The sequence below is a fragment of the Chenopodium album genome, chromosome 7, assembly GCF_948465745.1.
Source record: "Chenopodium album chromosome 7, dcCheAlbu1.1, whole genome shotgun sequence".
Classification (NCBI taxonomy): domain Eukaryota; kingdom Viridiplantae; phylum Streptophyta; class Magnoliopsida; order Caryophyllales; family Amaranthaceae; genus Chenopodium; species Chenopodium album.
This window is the reverse complement of record NC_137840.1, coordinates 77,977,375-77,997,039: the sequence shown is the minus strand read 5'-3', so window position 1 is coordinate 77,997,039 and position 19,665 is coordinate 77,977,375. Positions and strand designations below refer to the sequence as shown.

At 37.7% G+C, this 19,665-nt stretch overlaps 2 protein-coding genes and 1 long non-coding RNA gene across 3 annotated transcripts; 1 reads left to right on the top strand and 2 right to left on the bottom strand.

Annotated features, from left to right (window-relative positions):
- The first annotated feature begins 237 nt into the window (after positions 1 to 237).
- Positions 238 to 6,470, top strand: LOC145638702 (protein DETOXIFICATION 54-like). The gene is made up of 3 exons (XM_081689694.1): positions 238 to 688; positions 842 to 1,729; positions 5,566 to 6,470. The coding sequence occupies exons 1-3, from the start codon at positions 635 to 637 to the stop codon at positions 6,142 to 6,144; spliced, it is 1,521 nt and encodes a 506-aa protein (XP_081545820.1). The 5' UTR covers positions 238 to 634; the 3' UTR covers positions 6,145 to 6,470.
- A 3,465-nt stretch (positions 6,471 to 9,935) lies between these two features.
- LOC145638701 (uncharacterized) lies at positions 9,936 to 16,169 on the bottom strand. Its single transcript, XR_014114687.1, has 5 exons — positions 16,108 to 16,169; positions 15,856 to 16,017; positions 14,476 to 14,554; positions 10,301 to 10,375; positions 9,936 to 10,172 (listed from the first exon to the last, which is right to left on the bottom strand). It is a non-coding gene; the product is annotated as an uncharacterized LOC145638701 (long non-coding RNA).
- Positions 16,170 to 16,891: 722 nt separating this feature from the next.
- On the bottom strand, positions 16,892 to 19,567 carry LOC145638700 (uncharacterized). The gene has a single exon (XM_081689693.1). The coding sequence runs from the start codon at positions 19,380 to 19,382 to the stop codon at positions 17,196 to 17,198; it is 2,187 nt and encodes a 728-aa protein (XP_081545819.1). The 5' UTR covers positions 19,383 to 19,567; the 3' UTR covers positions 16,892 to 17,195.
- Positions 19,568 to 19,665: the final 98 nt, after the last annotated feature.

The window sequence follows — 19,665 nt, the reverse complement described above, 5'->3', positions numbered from 1 at the left end:
AGCAGATTAAATCAATTACTCCGTATTATTTTATTAATTATTAATACCTATATAGTGTTTCAAAAAAAAAATTATTACCAAGAAGAGTAATTATTAATAAGCAAAACAAGTAGCAACAAAACATAACGAAAATATAAGAGTATAACTCAAAAAATGGTGCCTAATTATCGATAAAGTAGACAATTAGACACTAAAAAAATAGAGCAAAAAATGAATTGGATCATGAAGATATGAACCAACACAACAATATTTATTCACTCACCAAAAATATCATCTTTACATAAAGAAAAGAAAAATAAAACCTTTCACTTTCACTTTTCTTTTCCTCTGTTCTTTCTTCTTCTGCAGTAATCCTCCAGTCTTCCCTAAGCTGTCACAGTCGCCGCCGTTTACACTCTTTTTTCTTTTTTAACAAAAATATTAAAAAAAGTCCACTCATTTTCCTCAAATTAATTGACCCCATTTTGTCAGCTGTATAAACCTGATCATCCCTTAAACAACACTTTTAACTTCCACTATTTCATCTCTTTCTTTCTTTCTTTCTTCCCTCCATTTTCCATCCTTTAATTTCTCTCTCCTCCTTTAAAAAAAAAAAACAAATCTTTAAGCTTAATTTCATATTTTCACCTTCAAAATGTCAGAAAAAGACCCTGATTTCTCCTCTCACAAACACCCTTCTTCTTCCCAGGTAAAGATTTAATCTTTATTACGAATACTCCCTTCGTCCCTTACATACCAATGAGAATTTACTGTCAAAGTTTTTTCTTGATAATAAAAAAACTCCCTTTTAGAATCATTTTACTCATTTCTTTTTCTAAATTTCCTCTGTTTATTTTTGCAGGTAATAGAAGAATTAAAAGAATTATGGGGAATGGCGTTTCCAATAACAGCAATGAACTGCTTAGTATACATAAGAGCAGTAGTATCAGTTCTCTTCTTAGGAAGATTAGGAAGTTTAGAGCTTGCAGGTGGGGCCCTTTCAATAGGTTTCACCAACATAACAGGGTACTCTGTTTTAGTGGGCCTTGCTTCCGGGCTTGAGCCCGTTTGTTCACAGGCTTTCGGGTCACAAAACTGGGACCTTCTTTCACTCTCTCTCCTCCGAATGATCTTCATCCTCTTCCTTGCAATCATACCCATAAGTTTTCTGTGGATCAATCTCGGCCCAATAATGATCTTTTTGGGCCAAGATAAAGAAGTTACATCAATGGCTGCTTTGTACTGTATTTTCTCACTTCCTGATTTGTTAACCAACACATTTTTACAGCCTTTGAGGGTTTATCTAAGGTCACAGCGGGTGACGAAGCCTATGATGTGGTGCACTCTGACTGCTGTGGTGTTCCACGTGCCGTTAAACTACTGGTTGGTGATGGTTCTAGAGTGGGGGGTGAAAGGGGTGGCTGTTGCTTCGGTGGTGACAAATCTGAACATGGCTGTGATGTTAGCAGGATATGTTTATTATATGGAGGGTCAAAAAGGGAAAATGATGAAATGGTGGAGTTGGGGGGTTAAAGGGATTGGAGTTGAAGGGATTAAACCATTGATGAAATTGGCAATTCCAAGTTGTCTTGGGATTTGTTTAGAATGGTGGTGGTATGAAATTGTTACTATTCTTTCAGGGTATTTAAGTAATCCTAAAGTTGCTGTTGCTGCTACTGGGATTATGATTCAGACTACTAGTCTTATGTACACTGTTCCTATGGCCTTGGCCGGCTGCGTTTCCGCTAGGGTAAGCTTAGCTTTTTTTAAAATCTTTTTCCCGAAATTACTGTTTTTTTTTTTTTTTTAATGATTTTTGTCTTTGATGGATTCATGTTTATTACTATGATGATTTATGAGTTTTGATTAATACATAGTATTGTCGTGTTTGTGTGTTATTTCATGTGTTTGGATATGGTTTTGTACGTTGTGTCGTGTTTGTGTGTCATTTCATGTGTTTGGGTGTCAATTTATGTTTTTCGGTGTGGAAAAATGTGTAGGTGTAAGGAGGGGGTGTTTTGGGATGATTGAGGGCATTGTTCACAGAACAAGGGAACAAAAGGTCTTGGTGATCTTTTATTTTAAAAAAGCATAGCATCTAATTATTTTCATTTGCTAGTATACTTAAGATAAGGTTTCGTATATCTAGACCTTCTTATACCAACCTCAAAATAAAATAGAGTAGGATGGATGAATACGAATTAAGTTGGTTGTTGGTATAACCAATTAAAAAAAACTATGGGAAACAAAGAAATTCAATGAATAAATCCATTATGCAAAATAGAAGGTTGTAGCTAGGGTAGTGAAGGGTTCAATGAATTCTTACTACTTGCCATATTTCTTTATCAATTGATACAATATGTGAGCCATTAATTATTTTGTTTAATATTGTGTACAAAATTTTAAATTATGAGAACTGAATCATATTCTTGATTAAATTTGGATGAATTGTATGAAGACTTGATCATGTTTCTTGTTTAGTGATATGATAGTTGGTTAAAACTGAAAATCAATAATAACAGAAGTTTGAAAATTAGTGGATTGTTTAAGTCAGTTTAATTAACTTAGATACGGGCAATAATGGGGAGATTAAGAAGTAATTAGTGTAGTTGAGTCTAAAGTCACTTGAAGTTGGGACCATTTTATGGTTGGGAAGAATAATTTGTGTATTGGATTAGTTTAGTATTGCATGCATGGTACTGTGCAACTTTTAGGGAACAGTTAACCGCATACTATGGTACTATAAAGCAATTAAGTTTTTTGCTTAGTCATGCTTTTTGTTTGTTGTGCTTATTTGTAATTTGTTTACTTTAGCATTGTTTAGTCTTATATAGTACCAAGTACTAGTTTTATAGGAAATTGAGCAAAAACCCTACATAATTTCATGGGGTTATGGTTAGAGGTGTCAATTCGGATAACCGGATGGAGTTTGGGTCGGGTCTGTTCGGGTCGGGTCTGCTCGGGTCGGATATGTTCGGATCAAAATTATCCTTTTAACTCGGATCGGGTCGGATTGGGTCAAATTCGGGTCGGGTCAAATTCGGGTCATGGTCTATCGAGTCCGGGTCGGATATGGGTCGGGTCAACTCCAGATCGGTTCACTTTCGGTTCGGATAATTTTGGATCGGGTTTAAAACGGGTTTAACCGGATAACTTCGGGTCGGATGAACATGGGTCGGGTTGATTTCGGTTCGGTCAAGTTCGGTTTAATTAAGATAAGGTTGATCCGTTGATTCATTAATTGGTCAGTTTCGATTCAATTCCTTTTTGTGTTTGGCTGGATTTTGGTCGATCTGACCAAATTCATATCCAAATAAGGTTATTTTTAATCTAGAGATATTATTGAGTTTTTACCTTATTATTGGTTCGATATGATTATTAATTATGAAGCACGAAGTTTTAGTTTTCTCATTTGATCAAGTTATGTATAATTTTTATCTTAAAGGAAAATTGAGATTGAATAATTATCGATAACTTATCATACCTATATAAGTGAGACCGAGCTAGTGATTGATGAGTAATAATAGTTACATATGGTGATATATACAAAATAGAATATCAGTTTTTTAAGGTTATTACAAGGTTACAACTCTTCATCAATTGTACAATCTTGTGAGGTTATGAGTTCTGTACTATTAGTTTAGTTTATTACTAATTCAATTTGTATAAGATATTTGTTATGGTTGTTAGAATTACTTTATTACTAATTCAATTTTTATATTAAAAACTTGACATTATACATAGTGATAGTTAATTGTTACTATGTACATTCTTTTTATTTAAGCATAAATTATTGCATATGTATGTAGTGTGTATATAACCGTACGATGTATAATGCCTATAATTCTAGGATAATGCACAGTCGTAGAGGAAGTAGTAATGAAGGAATGTTATGTATTTGTAAATACATAACAACAATTAAAATATTCTAAAAACACATGGTAAAGAGAGAAAAAAGGAGAGAGATAGGAAAAGAGAGCTCTTTATATGGACCCCACCTACTTTTTGGTCAGATTGTCTCACTTGATGGGTTTGTTGTAAACTTAAGACTCTAGACTATTTCTTTGTAGTAAAAAAGTTAACTTATTAATAATTAGTAAATATATAGTATAAGAACTTGAATAAAAAGTTCAATAATCAATTATGGTCGGGTTAAATTCGAATCGGGTAAAAATCAAATCGAGTTAAAATCGGGTCGGGTTAATAACAGTTCGGGTCAAAACAGATCGGATCTGATCGGTTATTTGTCGGGTCAATTTCGGATCGGGTTGAGCTCGGGTCGGGTCAAATCGGTTCGGGTTGAGTTCAGGGCGGGTCAAATCGGATTCGGGTTGAGTTCAGGTCGGATCAAATCGGTGCCGGGTTAAGTTCAGATCGGGTCAAGTTCGGATTCGGGTTGAGTTCGGTTCGGTTACAGATCGGGTTTGGGTCTTGAATTTCTCGGATCAAATCGGTTCGGTTACAGTTCAAAACGGATAATTTTTTTCGGGTCGGTTCGGGTTTGACACCTCTAGTTATGGTATGGACCAACTTGATATTACAAGAAATGGACATCTCTAGATTGATGGATATCTCAAGAATGTTGTTCACATGGGGACAAAGGAATTCGAGGGATGGAAAGGATATACAGATCTTGTGTCCCTCTTTGTATTTCATCTTTCGGTCTTAAATGTTTAGTATTTGTCGTCTATCAAGATAGATATAATAAGAATCATTCACTTCAAATGGTTCATTCTATGGCAATAACATAGACATATGGGACCTTAGATGAGACTTGTAATACGATTGAAGATATGGATTAGATTGGAGGGCGATATGGTATAGAAAAAAAAGGTACTTCATCCATCTCAATCTAATTGTAGCGTAACTTGTTTACCAACATGATAACCAATTTTAGATAGACTGGTTACTAGGCATACTGTATGTATATTCAAAGTTCCTTGTCTTTTTATCTATTACTTAATCCCATCAAATTTAGCATAGGTCACCCATGAAATATGGTGGAACAAAGTCAGTGAAGAAATCTCAACCAAGTACTTTTATATCCCCATCCACTACTATTTGATGTGGTGACTAAACATCATAACCAACTAAAAACTAAACAAAGTGGTACAGTACTACACTTTTCTCATGTCACCCCCACAAAAATGTAAGGCCACTGTTATTTAATTTGGTAGTTAATGGACCAATTGCAGTTTATGGGAGGCTTGACGTAATGTTGTTCAATTAAGTATTGTTATAGAGAAGATCGTATCTTCTTAAAGTTTTTTCATGCTACAATAAGTATATCAAATTTCCAACTAATCGGAGATTATCTATATCCGATCCATATCCATGCTAGTACCTTTTGGGACTTATAATATCTTTCGATTGATATGATACGTGTATAACCGCATATCCAATGTTGGAATAATAGTGTGACATTTGGGTACAATGTCCGGGGTACTTTTATTATTTTTAAGGGGTAACACGTAGCACTATTACCACGTAAATTGTGTTATTGGTTATAACTTGTACCAATGTACTTCGTAATATGTAATGAAGTACTCCTTAATAAATACTGAATTGGAAATAATGTTGTTGCAGGTGGGAAATGAGCTAGGAGCAGGAAAACCATACAAAGCAAGACTAGCAGCAATGGTTGCATTAGGATGTGCATTTTTGATTGGGATAATGAATGTAATATGGACAGTCATTTTCAGAGAAAGTTGGGGTAAACTCTTTACACCTGATAATAGTGTTACTGTCCTTGTTGCCTCAGTAATGCCAATAATGGGGTTATGTGAGCTAGGCAACTGTCCACAAACTACTGGCTGTGGCATCCTCCGTGGCACGGCACGCCCTGCTGTGGGGGCCCGAATCAACCTGGGGTCCTTCTACTTTGTGGGGACACCGGTTGCAGTGGGCCTGGCTTTTGGGCTTAAGTTTGGGTTTAGTGGGCTTTGGTATGGGCTGTTGGCTGCACAGGTGGCCTGTGCTGTTTGGGTTCTGCATGCTGTGTTAGGGTCTACTGATTGGGAAGCTGAGGCATTGAAGGCTATGAAGTGTTCTGAACAAGTTGAGATGAGTAATAATAATAGTAAATCTTGTATTAATCAAGAAGAAAAAGTAGGGTTTTTAGATAGTGAGGAAAAAGAGGGTAACAAAATTAACAATAATTTGTAATTTTGAATTGAAAAAAAAAAAAAAAAAAAAACCAACTTTTGCTGTTCTTCTGTAGAGGAAGATCTGATAATGGTATTGCTGTAGGGTTATTCTCAAGTTTTGATGTGGCCCAATCTACAGAGAAGTATCTTTATTGCATTGCTTTTGTACTGCCCAAGTTTATGACCATTCAAGTGTCTTGTCTTCTATGTAGATTGATTGGTAATAGTATACACAGATTTGCCTACCTTGTCTTAACTTCATTTTTGTAAATTTCGAAACGATAAAATCGCGTTATTTTATCTTAACATGTCTTATTTTATTAATGGAGTAACACCCTTATTGCATTTAAGATTGAACCTAAATACCTAATATCTCAACGTGTTTTATAATGATGTACACATTCTATACCATATTTTACACTCATTTTATAGCTATGTTCGTATGATTTCTAAGCCCTGCGGAGCTATTTCTCGCTAATATCCTCCTCTCTAGTGTGGCTTGGTCTATTTGATTGATTTTGTAGGCATATGAAGATTTCCGGATGATTTGGACTTGTTTTGGATAGCCAAGAAAGCTTATTAAGATGGAGGAGAATTTTACCCGTGTCCGCCCTGGAGGGCAACATTGCCCTGGCAGCCAGGGCGAAGAAGGAAAGAAGAGAATCCACAAGAGAGAAAGTATGAAGAGTTCAATTTATGTCCGCCCGGACCGGGCAACATTGCCCGGGCAGCCCGGGCAGACGAGGTACTACACGAGGAGGCTACGTGAAGAAGCATTTGGGAGAGTTTGTCTGTCGCGCCCGACCGGGCAGCCTTGCCCGGTCAGACCGGGCGGAGTGTTGAAGACCGCGTTTTCCTATTTTTTTCGGGTTTTCTTAATTAAGGGATATAAATACCCTTTGTAAACCTCGACTTAACATACTTAGTTATTATTTTCTAGCTTTAAAACCTTCATTAGAACCCTAATATTCTCTCTAGATCTAGATTACATTCCACTTTCAAGTTTTACTCTTTACTCATCAACAATTGGTACTTTTCTTCATTCAAGCAATTGGTATTCATCTTTATTTCTTCTCTTACTTTTAATTGCTTATTAATCATGTTTTCTTCATTGAATATTGCTTTTGCTTTCGTTAATATGTGTGAGTAGTTTCTTTATTCCAAGATCTAGCGGAACCCGAATATGATTAATGCATGATTTGATTCTTTAAATTCTCTAATAATAATTGTAATTGATTTGCTTAATTGATTATGCTTATGCCAATACTAGATTAGGGATAATTGGTATTGTTATTAATCCTTTGTTTTAATCGCAACGGGAGTTGGGTTTTGACGGATTTGAATAAATCAATTAAGGGTTTGAAGTTCATCACGGGAGTAGTTGAATGGATGATTAGGAAGTTAGAGTAATGTGCTTAAGGTCTTTAATTTACATGATTCCACGGAAGTAGGCTTGATTGTGATTAGAGAAGCCATGGATAACTCGGGAGAGACCATTGGTATTATTCATGGATTACTTTTCCTCATTTATCAATTGAATTATGTGTTAGGGGTAGAACGACTATTGCATTAATTGTATTCGTGGTGAAGCTTGATCTTGGATGTTTTTAGCATTGAATTGTCATATTGTTTAGATTTTATCGTTTTAATTAGTTTTTTTTTTTAGATATTGATTCTTACTTATTTTATTTGGTTACTTGCTTAGTAATTGCTTGAGTCTATCTAATTAGTTGAACCATAGTCTCTTGGGATCCGACCCTTGCTTGCCCGTCTACATAGTAGTGGTCTAGTTAGGTTTATTTTTGTTAGGTACGCGACACGCCTATCAAATAATCATATCCACTAAGATCAACTCGAATACTATAAGGGTGATGAAAATTTAGGTGGTGGGATGTTTGTATGAACGATGTTGCAATCAAGTTTTGAATTGGTTTGGTTTTGAAAAATATGTTGCCATTGTCTTGAATAAATTTTATGAGTAACACATATTTTAGTTGGTAAAGGTCCTTTTTGCATTATATTATCTAATATGTCTTATTATATAATGTCACCTACATTAATCACAATCTTGAAAACATCACAAGTGTTATTTTGGCCATCATCATCATCATCATATGAAGTTGTGTGAAAATTATGAGAGGTGGGACATGATAAGAGGATAGATTTGATCTCAATTCAACTTTGAGGGGTGTACCTTGTACACATATGTAGTGCAATGTGCATTTCCTTTTCCTAGTGTTATGTGAGTACATTTTAGCAAGTGGAGGAGAATGAGAATGACCTTTTAACTCTTTTACAAATTTTGCGAAATTTAATTAAGAGTTAAGATCCTATCTCATATTATCTTATCGTTTTATATTATCATGTCACCTATTCAAAAATATAAAATGAAAACTGTATAATGAATTTTACTTCCAAAACGCTAATCCGATCGAATCTTCATAGGTGAATTAAACTTCGAATATTGATTTAAGTTTTGCATCGAGCCAAACAGTGTTGTGAGATGAACAAGATAAAGGGTGTCCTAGAAGAAAGTGGATAATGGATGGGTGGGGTTGATACGTGCAATTTTAGACTCAAATTATTGTTTGATTGTGACTTCCCGATTATTTTACAAGTAGTTAACAGTGGCATTTAGCTTTCAATTTTATTATTTTACTTTTGCTATTGTCAAAAAAAAAAAAAAAAAAAAAAAAAAAAAATATTTTGGTTGTAAAATGACAATGCTTTTCAACGTTGCTTTTCACCAGCAAGCCAACTGATCATTGTCCTTTTATCATCGTTCTAAAGCAACGGACTTAAATAATCCGCCTTATTCTCCGATTGATGATTTGTCACTTAAAATAGTAATTATTGGGATAGTCTTTATTATAATGTAACAAATTATAAAAAAAACCTCATGAAATATTTTTTAATATTAATATTTTTTAAATATACATTGAATCAAATCTAACAAAATTTCCGCATAACTAATTTTTAATAGTTGTACGAAGAATTATCGTTTTGGTGAGATTATTAGAAGAGAAAAAAAAAATTAAAAAATACAGAGTTATAAATTAAGATGTATAGTTTTGATGCAAATGACCTGCATGCATGCATTGGCTGCATGACTGCATTAGTGCAGGGGTGATGTTGTTGACCTTATCTGTTTTGGTAAGTGAGTACTCGTATATTGTGTACGGATATCACCTTAAATACTCAATATAGATGTACAGTCTGTAAACTGATCCAACTGAACAGCTACAAGTTTGATCCAATAATCTGCAAGACTGAAGAGACTAGAGAGCCATAGAGTGTGATGAGTCTTATCACTGGTACCTTGACTTCAGAGTATTTGACATGCTCGGGCGTTCGTTTCAATCGTTTGGTTGAACCGATAAAGTACTCTTTCCGAAAAAATGTGTAATCTTGTTTAGTCTACAAACTTTTGACGAGAAGTTTTATTGTGTTAGAGAACTTAGGTAAGTAAATATTCCGATTAGTGTCATATTCTTGGGAAATTACACTTGATAAGAGGGATTCCAAATTTCTAATAGATTGGCTTCGTACTTCTAGATGAGAAAACAATTTCACCACCAGTTACGCAATCAAACCTGCCCAATAATCATGTCTAGACCAACAACAATCGGTTGCAATAGCTGTATGCATGCCCGTATGTGTTTGTGACTGTAGGGGGTGGGGGTGGGGGTGAGGCTGTGAGCATTTAGTCCAAATATTCTGTGGATAAATCAGCTATTTTTTACAAGTAAAAACTTTTGCAGATGGCAAAAGAACAGGAAAAACACCCATTAACTTGTCACAAAAGCACAAAACCACTTACTTTTATGTATCCATGGCAAGTAGTGGCATCAATCATACTACAATAGACAGCAAGAGATTGCATCATCATGCATATGTACAGAAACATATTCTACCATACCAAATCTATGCACCATATCTTATTTGCCATGCTCACTACTTAGGTGTATGACTTTGCTTTCTTTTGATGCTGCAAGGTGGCTTCTTCGTGTGTACCAAAGATATGCATTCTCCACCGTCGAAATTTTTCTAGAGTATTTACAGAAAGAAATAAGCTATAATTAGCAAGATAATCAGAATATTTAGTATAAAAGTTCCAACATATAGCACAAAAGCTCATTACTATGGCAAGAAACAACAAAACTTTAGTTTTGTACCAATAATCCTGCAGTTCAGTGGTTGTATGGTTAAAAGAACAATTCAAGAATTTCCAACTTTTTTTGTTCAGGAATCTGGAAAAAAAAGGGGTGAAGGGTAACAATCATAACAAGAGTCAATGATATATTGTTATTAAAATCTACAGTGAATAAGCAACAGTTTTCAGGTAAGATGTGCCTTCAACTAATTGAAGAGTCATTCTTGTTTCAGGATCTTTCATCACTCAATAATGATAACTTCTTACATGGATGTATATAATCATGACAGTTATGTTAATCAGGCTCTTTAATCTACCTAAAGAACCTGTGTTGGATCCTCGACACTAATATGTGTATGAGCCTCTGAGAATCCAATTTGGACCAAAAACATCAAGTTATTTGTTTTTACTAACTAGTAAATATCTAAGTATGAAACAAGTCAATCAATCAATCAATCAATCAAAGCCTTAATCCCAAAAGTGGGGTCGGCTAACATGAACCAAATTTGATTATTCCGTGTAGTCATCAACATAAATCTTTCTCCTCCATCCCTTACGATCCAAAACTTCATCCTCACGTAAATCCATGCACTTCATATCCTTCCTCACTCCTTCCAACCAAGTCATCTTTGGTCTCCCTCTTCCTCGTTTAATCCCTCCATGGTCCCACTCTTCCACTCTTCGCACCGGTGCACCCTCGGGTCTCCGTCTTACATGTCCAAACCAACGCAGACGATTTTCCCTTAATTTATCTACAATGCCCGCCACACCTACTTTCTTGCGAATAACCTCATTTCTGATTCTATCTCTTAAAGTGTTTCCACACATCCACCTTAACATGCGCATTTCCGTAACCTCCATCTTTTTAATATGCTCTTTCTTAGAAGCCCAACATTCTGTACCATAGAGCAACACTGGTCTTATGGCAGTCCTGTAGAATTTTCCCTTCAACTTTAAGGGAATGCTGCGGTCGCATAGCACTCCCGTGGCCGCTCTCCATTTAAGCCACCCTGACTTAATCCTGTGGGTCACGTCTTGATCAATGTCACCATTCTTCTGGATGATCGACCCTAGGTACTTAAAACATTCACTCATGGTCAAATCCTTTCCATCCAAACTCACCACTTCATTGCTTGTCCCCCTCTGAGTGCCAAAACGACATACCAAATATTCAGTCTTACTCCGACTTAGCTTAAACCCTCTAGATTCCAACCTTTGCCTCCATTGCTCCAACTTGACATTAACCCCATCCTTAGTCTCATCCACCAAAACGATATCATCTGCGAACAGCATACACCATGGAACCTCATCTTGAATTGGTCTAGTTAATTCGTCTAGAACCGTTGCAAAAAGAAAAGGGCTTAATGCAGACCCTTGATGCAATCCGATTGTAATAGGGAAATCTTTTGTCAACCCTCCGCATGTCCTCACATTTGTTGACACATCCCGATACATATCCTTAACTAGGTCTACATACCTTCGTGGGATACCTTTCTTCAACATTGCCCACCAAAGTATCTCTCTTGGCACCTTGTCATATGCCTTCTCTAAATCAATAAAGACCATATGAAGATCTTTCTTCTTTACCCTATAAAACTCCATCATTTGTCTTATCAAATGGATTGCCTCCATAGTAGATCTCCCAGGCATAAAACCAAATTGGTTATCTGAAATGCTTGTGCATGCCCTCAACCTTTGTTCAATCACCCTTTCCCACAACTTCATAGTATGGCTCATAAGCTTAATTCCTCGATAGTTAGAACAATCTTGAGCGTCTCCTTTGTTTTTATAAACCGGGACCAAGGTGCTCTTCCTCCAATCTTGTGGGATCCTTGTAGCCGTCCATATCTTGTTGAAAAGGTTTGTTAACCAATCAATACCAATCTTACCCAAACACCTCCACACCTCTATCGGTACCCCATCAGGGCCAACCGCCTTCTTAGGTTTCATCTTCCTCAGTGCAATCTCCACCTCTACTCTCCTAATCCTTCGCACATACTCCATGTTGATTTCTTCATCACTCATAGAGGTATCTCCTATCACAACTCCATTACTTCCATTAAATAATTCATCGAAGTACCCCTTCCACCTGTCCTTGATGCCCTCCTCTTGCACTAGGACCATTTGGTTCTTATCTTTGACACACTTCACCATGCCAATATCCTTCCTTGCCTCTTGTCTTCTCTTTGCCATCTTATAAATGATCCTTTCTCCCTCCTTGGAATCAAGCTTTTCATAAACCTCCTGATATGCCTTTTCTTTTGCTTGGCGAACAGCTGCCTTTGCCTTACTCTTAGCCTCCTTATACGCTGCAAAGGTTTCATCACTCCTACATTTTCCTAAGGCTTGATAGCATTCCCTTTTTTGCTTAATTACTGCTTTCACCTCTTCATTCCACCACGAAGTATCTCTCTGTACCGAAGTTCTTCCCCTTACTTCCCCTAAGACCTCTTTGGCCACTCTTAGGAAACAGTTCTTCATTCGTAACCAGGTCATGTCCGGATCCACCTCTCCATCCCAATCCGCTTCTTCAATTACCTTTTCTGTAAAAACCTTAGCTTTTGCATCCCTTAGGGTCCACCATCTTATCCTTGGTTCTTCTTGTCTAACTTTTTTCTTCGCCTTCTCTTTCAGACGAATAGTCATTACCAATAGCCGGTGTTGGGTGACCACACTCTCCCCTGGGATAACCTTACAGTTTATGCAACTTTGTCTATCTATGCTCCTTGTGAGCAGGAAGTCTATTTGAGTTGCATTTGCTCCATTCCGAAAAGTTATCAAGTGTGAATCCCTCTTCTTAAACCAAGTATTAGCCAAAATTAAATCATATGATTGGGCAAAATCCATAATAGCTTCACCACCGGCGTCCCTCTGCCCATACCCAAAGCCTCCATGGACACTCTCATAGCCATCTCGGCTCGCCCCAACGTGCCCATTTAGATCCCCTCCAATATATAACTTCTCTGAGTGGTGGACACCCTGCACCACCTCGTCTAGGTCCTCCCAAAATTGTCGTTTCTCTTCTGCATCTAAACCCACTTGGGGAGCATAAGCACTGATAACATTCACAATCTCCTTGCCACATAGCAACTTCAGCCTTATCAACCTATCGTTCTTCCGATAGACCTCGATCACCTCTTTTGCCAACCTCTCATCGAGAACCACACCAACTCCGTTCCTAGCTCCACCATTCCTTGTTCTGTGGCTCGTTTCTTGCCCAACATACCATACCTTATACCCCAAAACCAAGCCTCGAGCTCCTTCTCCTGTCCATCTTGTCTCTTGGAGGCACATGATGTTCACGCGTCGTCTTTTCATTACTTCTACCAATTCTGCTGATTTTCCCGTAAGAGACCCCACATTCCAAGAACCAATCCGCAAACTAAATTCTTTTCTCCCACGCTCCCTCCTGATCCCAACTCCAAGTCCTTGATTATTTGACACCACAATTGGGCAATATGGCGTGTCGCTTCTGGGCGACGACCTAGCAACCCTTACATACTTATCACTGCACCCGGGTCTGGGAAGTGCAGCGCGTCGCTCAGTAGGGAACGCCCCAATGGCACGCCCTTGCTCATTTGACACCACACTCGGGCAATGTGGCGCGTCGCTTCTGGGCGACGACCTAGCAACCCTTGCATACTTATCACTACACCCGGGTCTAGGAAGTGCAGCGCGTCGCTGAGTAGGGAACGCCCCCACGAAAATATCTGTTTGGCTCATGTCATGGGATGTGACGAAGTTTTATACTGGCTGTCACTGGCCTACCGTAACCCTCCTCCTTTATCCAGGCTTGGGACTGGCAGCGGGAAACCCACTGGCGAAGTATGAAACAAGTATTCGTCAAAAAAGTGAAACAAGTAGCCAAGTCCCAGTATCATAACTATAGGAGGCGGCGACAAGGACTATGACGATATGTCAGTGTACAATATGTAAATATGTCAATTAACGTTGATAAGGGGAGAAGGTCGATATCAGTTAATTAGAATATCAAAATGCAGATTGCTAGGCGCAGCTGATTTGTATAGATGTCAGCCGCTATCCACCAACAGTGTTACATTTTATGTATATATCATGTCACTTAAAACTTTGGTATCACGAATCATATTTTGAGTTTGAAAATAAGAAACACTTAAAAAGATAATTGTAAAGTAAATGAAATCTGAATTAAAAAATGGAAGGTGGAAGAATTAGTACCTCAGACAATATAACAAATCTCTAATCTGTACGGATTACCAAATTTCTACTCAAACTTTCCTGTATGGTAAGCCATCAGCTGCATATAATGTTAGTGAAAGTCACAGTCACCGGTACATCGGCAAAAAATGCTTAATGATTCAACCACAATAGTAGTCACACACGTAGGCACAAAGCTATAGACCTTGTCACAATTCCTGATTAATCAAAGAGTACTTTCCACCACAATAAACATTATTTATTGTAACAAAAGAGACAGTGTTTTTGAAACCAACCTTATATTATAGCAATTATTCCATTGTCATGTACCGTGATTTTTTCAATCCATTTACATTATGAAATCAACATGATTGAAGAGAGCAATAATGCATTAAGTGCACATCGTTGAACTATCTATTTCAGTGATTCAGTCAATTCCCTTTCGCTAACTGCATCCACTATCTCTACCTTATCGTACTGTATTATAAACTTTATTGTTCTCTTTGTGGTAACTAGCATCCTAAGGTACAGTGCATTAACAACTTGGTACTAGAACTAAGGCTTGAACAAGTGATCATTTATACACACAGAATAGACCATAACATCTAAATCACAACACATAAACTAACAGTGACTTCAACTATCTCATGAAGCCTAGATATTTCAATTTAGATGACCAGCAAGAGTTCTCCACCATTTATGCTACCAATCAATTCAACAAGTACTATAAGATAGCATCTGAATAGACCATCTAAGGCTTGTCACATCCAAATTTCAGATTCATGCGGCTAAAAGTCAATGCACAAGTCACGCATACAAGCCCACAATAGGGAAGATTAAAGCAATGCCATCATCATCAGCTATGGTCTATTCTACATTACATTCTACAATATTATCAGTTTTGGCATGGATCCAATATGAACCACAGGACTAGTTATAAATGTTCAATAGACCACTGCTAAGGACAAGGGCCATTCCGAAGAATTTAAACTTCTACTGATGCAACCTTGTCTAAGTAGTCTCAAAACAAGTCACTCACTGATTAAGTCCAAACCCCATCCTCTTTTGTATGCAAATGTTTATTGCAGCAACAACTCCCATATACTAAGTTGTGCCTTCTGCATATAATCTTTTGGGGATAAGGATTGTTAGATGTGTAACCTAAGCAGCTACATCCAACACATAAACCCCCATCAGATTAAGTTTGAAAAAATTCACTGCAGACACCAGACCTTATAAAAGCCTCTTATTACAAGATGCCTATTACTCATTTGTGGAGGTCAATATGATTAGCAATATGTTGGTCAATTTCGTTTATATGATATATTGGCACGTTCTAATGGTGGGCTGAAGATGCAAATATTCAGAGCATACTAGCAACAAGAGGGTTGAGATAGAAACCTGGCACAAGTTTGACTCATCTTCCCATAATCATGGCGATAATGCAGCACAACTTGAGTTCTGTCAGATGGAATGGCTGCGATTTGTCACAATTGATAATGAAGTTAAATTCTCCAATATCTTTCTCGTACAGACCAATAATACTAATCTTGTCTTAAATATCTGTCAAACAATAGTAATTATAATTATACAAAGATCATAAACTTTATTTGTCAATAATGGATCAGTAAAAGCAAGGAAACAGACTTGAACCTTGAAGGGACAAAGAGCATGAACATGTGTATAGGTTCCCAAGTCAGCTCATCTAATTTGCACACACATTTAATTGATTCCATTATGCAAAACCCAATGTGTCTGAGCCTCACTAAATATGGCAAATTCTGACTAGATGCACGCCAACTAACCCACCAATAAGTTTACTTGAACTGGCTCCATGCCATGAAATAATATGACATCAATGAGGAACTAAAAGTCCATACCATGAGTAGTTGAGTACCTATAAAATAGAGACCATATGCAGATAACAAAGAACCACAATAATAACACCTGGGATGCCTGCACATATTACAATTTATGGAGCCACTCAATAACAGTAATGGACTTCACAGAAAGCTTCTCCCAATAATCATGCATGAAAGGAATTTATCTGTAAACAGCATGGTCTGGGCAATTAGAAAGAGCAGCACTACAATGCAAAAGGTGGCATTCCAGCGCACTTAGTGGCTTGACAACTTCATCACCCATCAGGCCATCAGCAAATATAATTAACAATGTTATCACCACTTTAATAGCAATCTATACTATTTGGAAAAAATGAATGATAACATAAATCAGCAATATGATGGATTGATGGTGTATCATAGACCACATATGTTTTAAGTCCAGCTAAACTAAATAGCAAGTACCATTCTACAGGATTTCTGACATTATTAATCTTGAGAGATTAATAACCCCCATAACGCAACAGAAATTTAGGATACTGTAGTTTTTCATACGGAGCAAAACTGTTCATACACGTGATTTTATGGCGTATAGATTTAAATAACATCAACACTGCAATGTAAACAATAATAAACATCTCAAGGATATAAATTTTGAAGGTGGAATGATATGGAACAACCAAGTCACAAAACTGGCTGGTTAATAACCAAAAAAGAAATAAAATACCGTTATTCAAGACTTTCACATTAGACACTGAATCATTTACAAAGCTATGTGTGATACAGTGACAGAAAGAGTGCTTTCTCAATGATCTTGATATTGGACTTGCTATCAGCTTAACGCATTCTTCTGCAATGACTAATGAGTATGACCTATTTTGCAAGTTCTGGTGGGTTATTTTAGGCCAACCTTTCACGAGAAGAGTTTCTCCCAGGCCTCCCCCCACCAGATCCTCTTCTTCCATTCCCGCGGCCATCCCTTGAGCTCTCACCTCGCTCCTTATTATAGCTGCCACCACTACCACTTGCACCCCTTGAGGCATTACTCCATGGCCTCCCCCCACCAGAACCTCTTCTAACATTACTGCGCCCACCCCTTGAGCTGTCAACTCGCTCCTCATTATATCCACCACCATTACCACTTTCACCCCGTGAAGCTTTACTCCATGGCCTCCCCTCACCAAATCCTCTTTTTCCATTACTGCGCCCACCCCTTGAGCTCTCAGCTCGCTTCTCATAACCACCACCACCACCACCACTTTCATTCCGTGAAGCATTACTCCATGGCCTCTTCCCACCCTCTCCAGGTTTTCTCCTGCCCTCATTTACCACGCCAGATCCTCTTCTACCATTATTGTGCCCACCCCTTGAGCTCTCAACTTGCTCCTCCTCATCATCACCACCACTTTCATTGCGGGAAGCTTTTTTCCAAGGCTTCCCCCTACCTTCATCAGAATCTCTCCTGCCCTCATTTGCCCTACCAGATCCTCTTCTTTCATTACTGCGGCCACCTCTTGAGCTCCTAACTTGATTTTCCTCTCTAGCCTCACCACTTTCATCCCACGAAACATTTCTCCAACGCTTCCCCCTACCCTCTCCAGGTTTTCCCTTGCCTTCATTTACCCTACCAGATCCGCTTCTTCCATTATTGCGCCCATCCTCTGCGATCTCAATTTGCTTCTCATCATCATCACTATCACTTTCCTCCTCCAAAGCATTTCTCCCAGGCTTCCCCCTACCCTCTCCAGGTTTTCTTCTTCCCTTATTAACCTTATCTCTTAAGCTTTCAGCTTGCTCCTCCACTTCTCTCTCTTTGTCCTCCTCATCATCACTGCTTTCATCCACATCAGAACCAGATAATTGCATATCCTCTTCAGTCTCTTTTTCAGTCTCTTCATCATTTTCTGCTTCCCCTTCCTTCACTGCTTGTTGCTTACCAGCATTAGGACTAGCCACACTTTTTGACTTCTTCCCTTCCTTCACCTTGTGCATCAGATGTATATATTTATTTCTCATATCTATCAATGGATGCTTGTCAATCAACAAACCTCTCTTAAACCCGTCCCTTAAAACCACAGTATGAGTCCCAATTTTACTTGAACGGTAAAATATGCCTGGATGATGAGCCAATGCACGCTTAAGCCTTGGCTTTATACCTAAAAACTCTCCAAGACAAAGCAGGTTATCTCTCTCTGTCTTCTTGGAAACAAGAATATGGAGCAATTCGTGCAAAACCGCAACCACCCACTTATCAGACATATCAGTATTAGGCTGAAGATGAGTTGCATTCTCATAAGGTGATACATAAGGCAACTTTTGCCAGTCATCCATCCACCTCTTCAGACTCTTATCCATCTCAAACCCATTAGAAAACTGCAAAGGAAAAGCAATTGGCATCCCTTTTTCATATTTGGGATCCCCCTTCTTTGCCATCTTTTCGATAGCCGAAACTGCTAATTCATCACTCCAACACACCAATTCCAGCAAACCCTCAACCCTATTAGGCCGGGTCTGATTAATCCTTTTCACTTTAAAATAATCAGGGAACTCAGGAACTAATGTATCAACATAATTATCAGGAAGACCTAAATCCCATTTAAACCTATCAATCAATTTCAAAGGAAATTCATTAATTCTACACAACATCAAAAGTTTCAACAACCTATCAGCAGCATCTTTCCTAAATGTATCACTATCATACATCAACTGTTCTTCAGCATCAAGATTCAAACTTTCTGGGGTTAATCTAACATGTGGGTGGACCCCTATATTAGCAGGAAAATATTCTTCAAAAAAATTAGGGTACTTACGAATAAAATCAATTGTTCGACATGGGATACTGAGCTTCTCTGTATGGTCAACAATGGAGGACAGAGGAAGAGACTTTGAAGGCTCTGATTTAAGCAAGTTCTTGAGATTAACCACATATTTTAGGTCTTTTTCTTTCTCAACAGCATGGTCTAACCCACGATCTGGAACAAAATTTATCTCAATGTTATCAAGAAAAGTTCTTATACATTGAAAATTGGAGGGATTTGGGTGGTGAGATACAAATATAAAGCGTTGAACTTTGGATTTTATTAGCATTTTTGTGGTTAAATTTGCAGAGTTTTCTGGGTTTGGGGGAAGTGGAGAATAGGAAATGGTAGTTTGGGGTTTAAGGAGGGTTTTGCCAGTTTGGCTGCTTGGTTGTTTGGAATTGAGGACTGAGGAGTTTCAAGGTTTGGGGGCTGTGATTTTTTTGGACCAAACACACCCCGAGATTAGTTAGGTCACTCACTCACTCTAGTACACTTTTTTTTTTTTTTTTTTTTTTTTTTTTTTTGAAAAGGTAAAATACATTTCTAATGTTATGAATGTTTTCTCACAA

Bases quoted from the DNA above. Each gene is read 5' to 3' on its own strand.
- LOC145638702 (XM_081689694.1), top strand. From the start codon at position 635: ATGTCAGAAAAAGACCCTGATTTCTCCTCTCACAAACACCCTTCTTCT. The intron at 689-841 runs GTAAAGATTTAA...TTATTTTTGCAG, and splicing joins AACACCCTTCTTCTTCCCAG to GTAATAGAAGAATTAAAAGA. The intron at 1,730-5,565 runs GTAAGCTTAGCT...ATGTTGTTGCAG, and splicing joins CCGGCTGCGTTTCCGCTAGG to GTGGGAAATGAGCTAGGAGC.
- LOC145638700 (XM_081689693.1), bottom strand. From the start codon at position 19,382: ATGCTAATAAAATCCAAAGTTCAACGCTTTATATTTGTATCTCACCAC.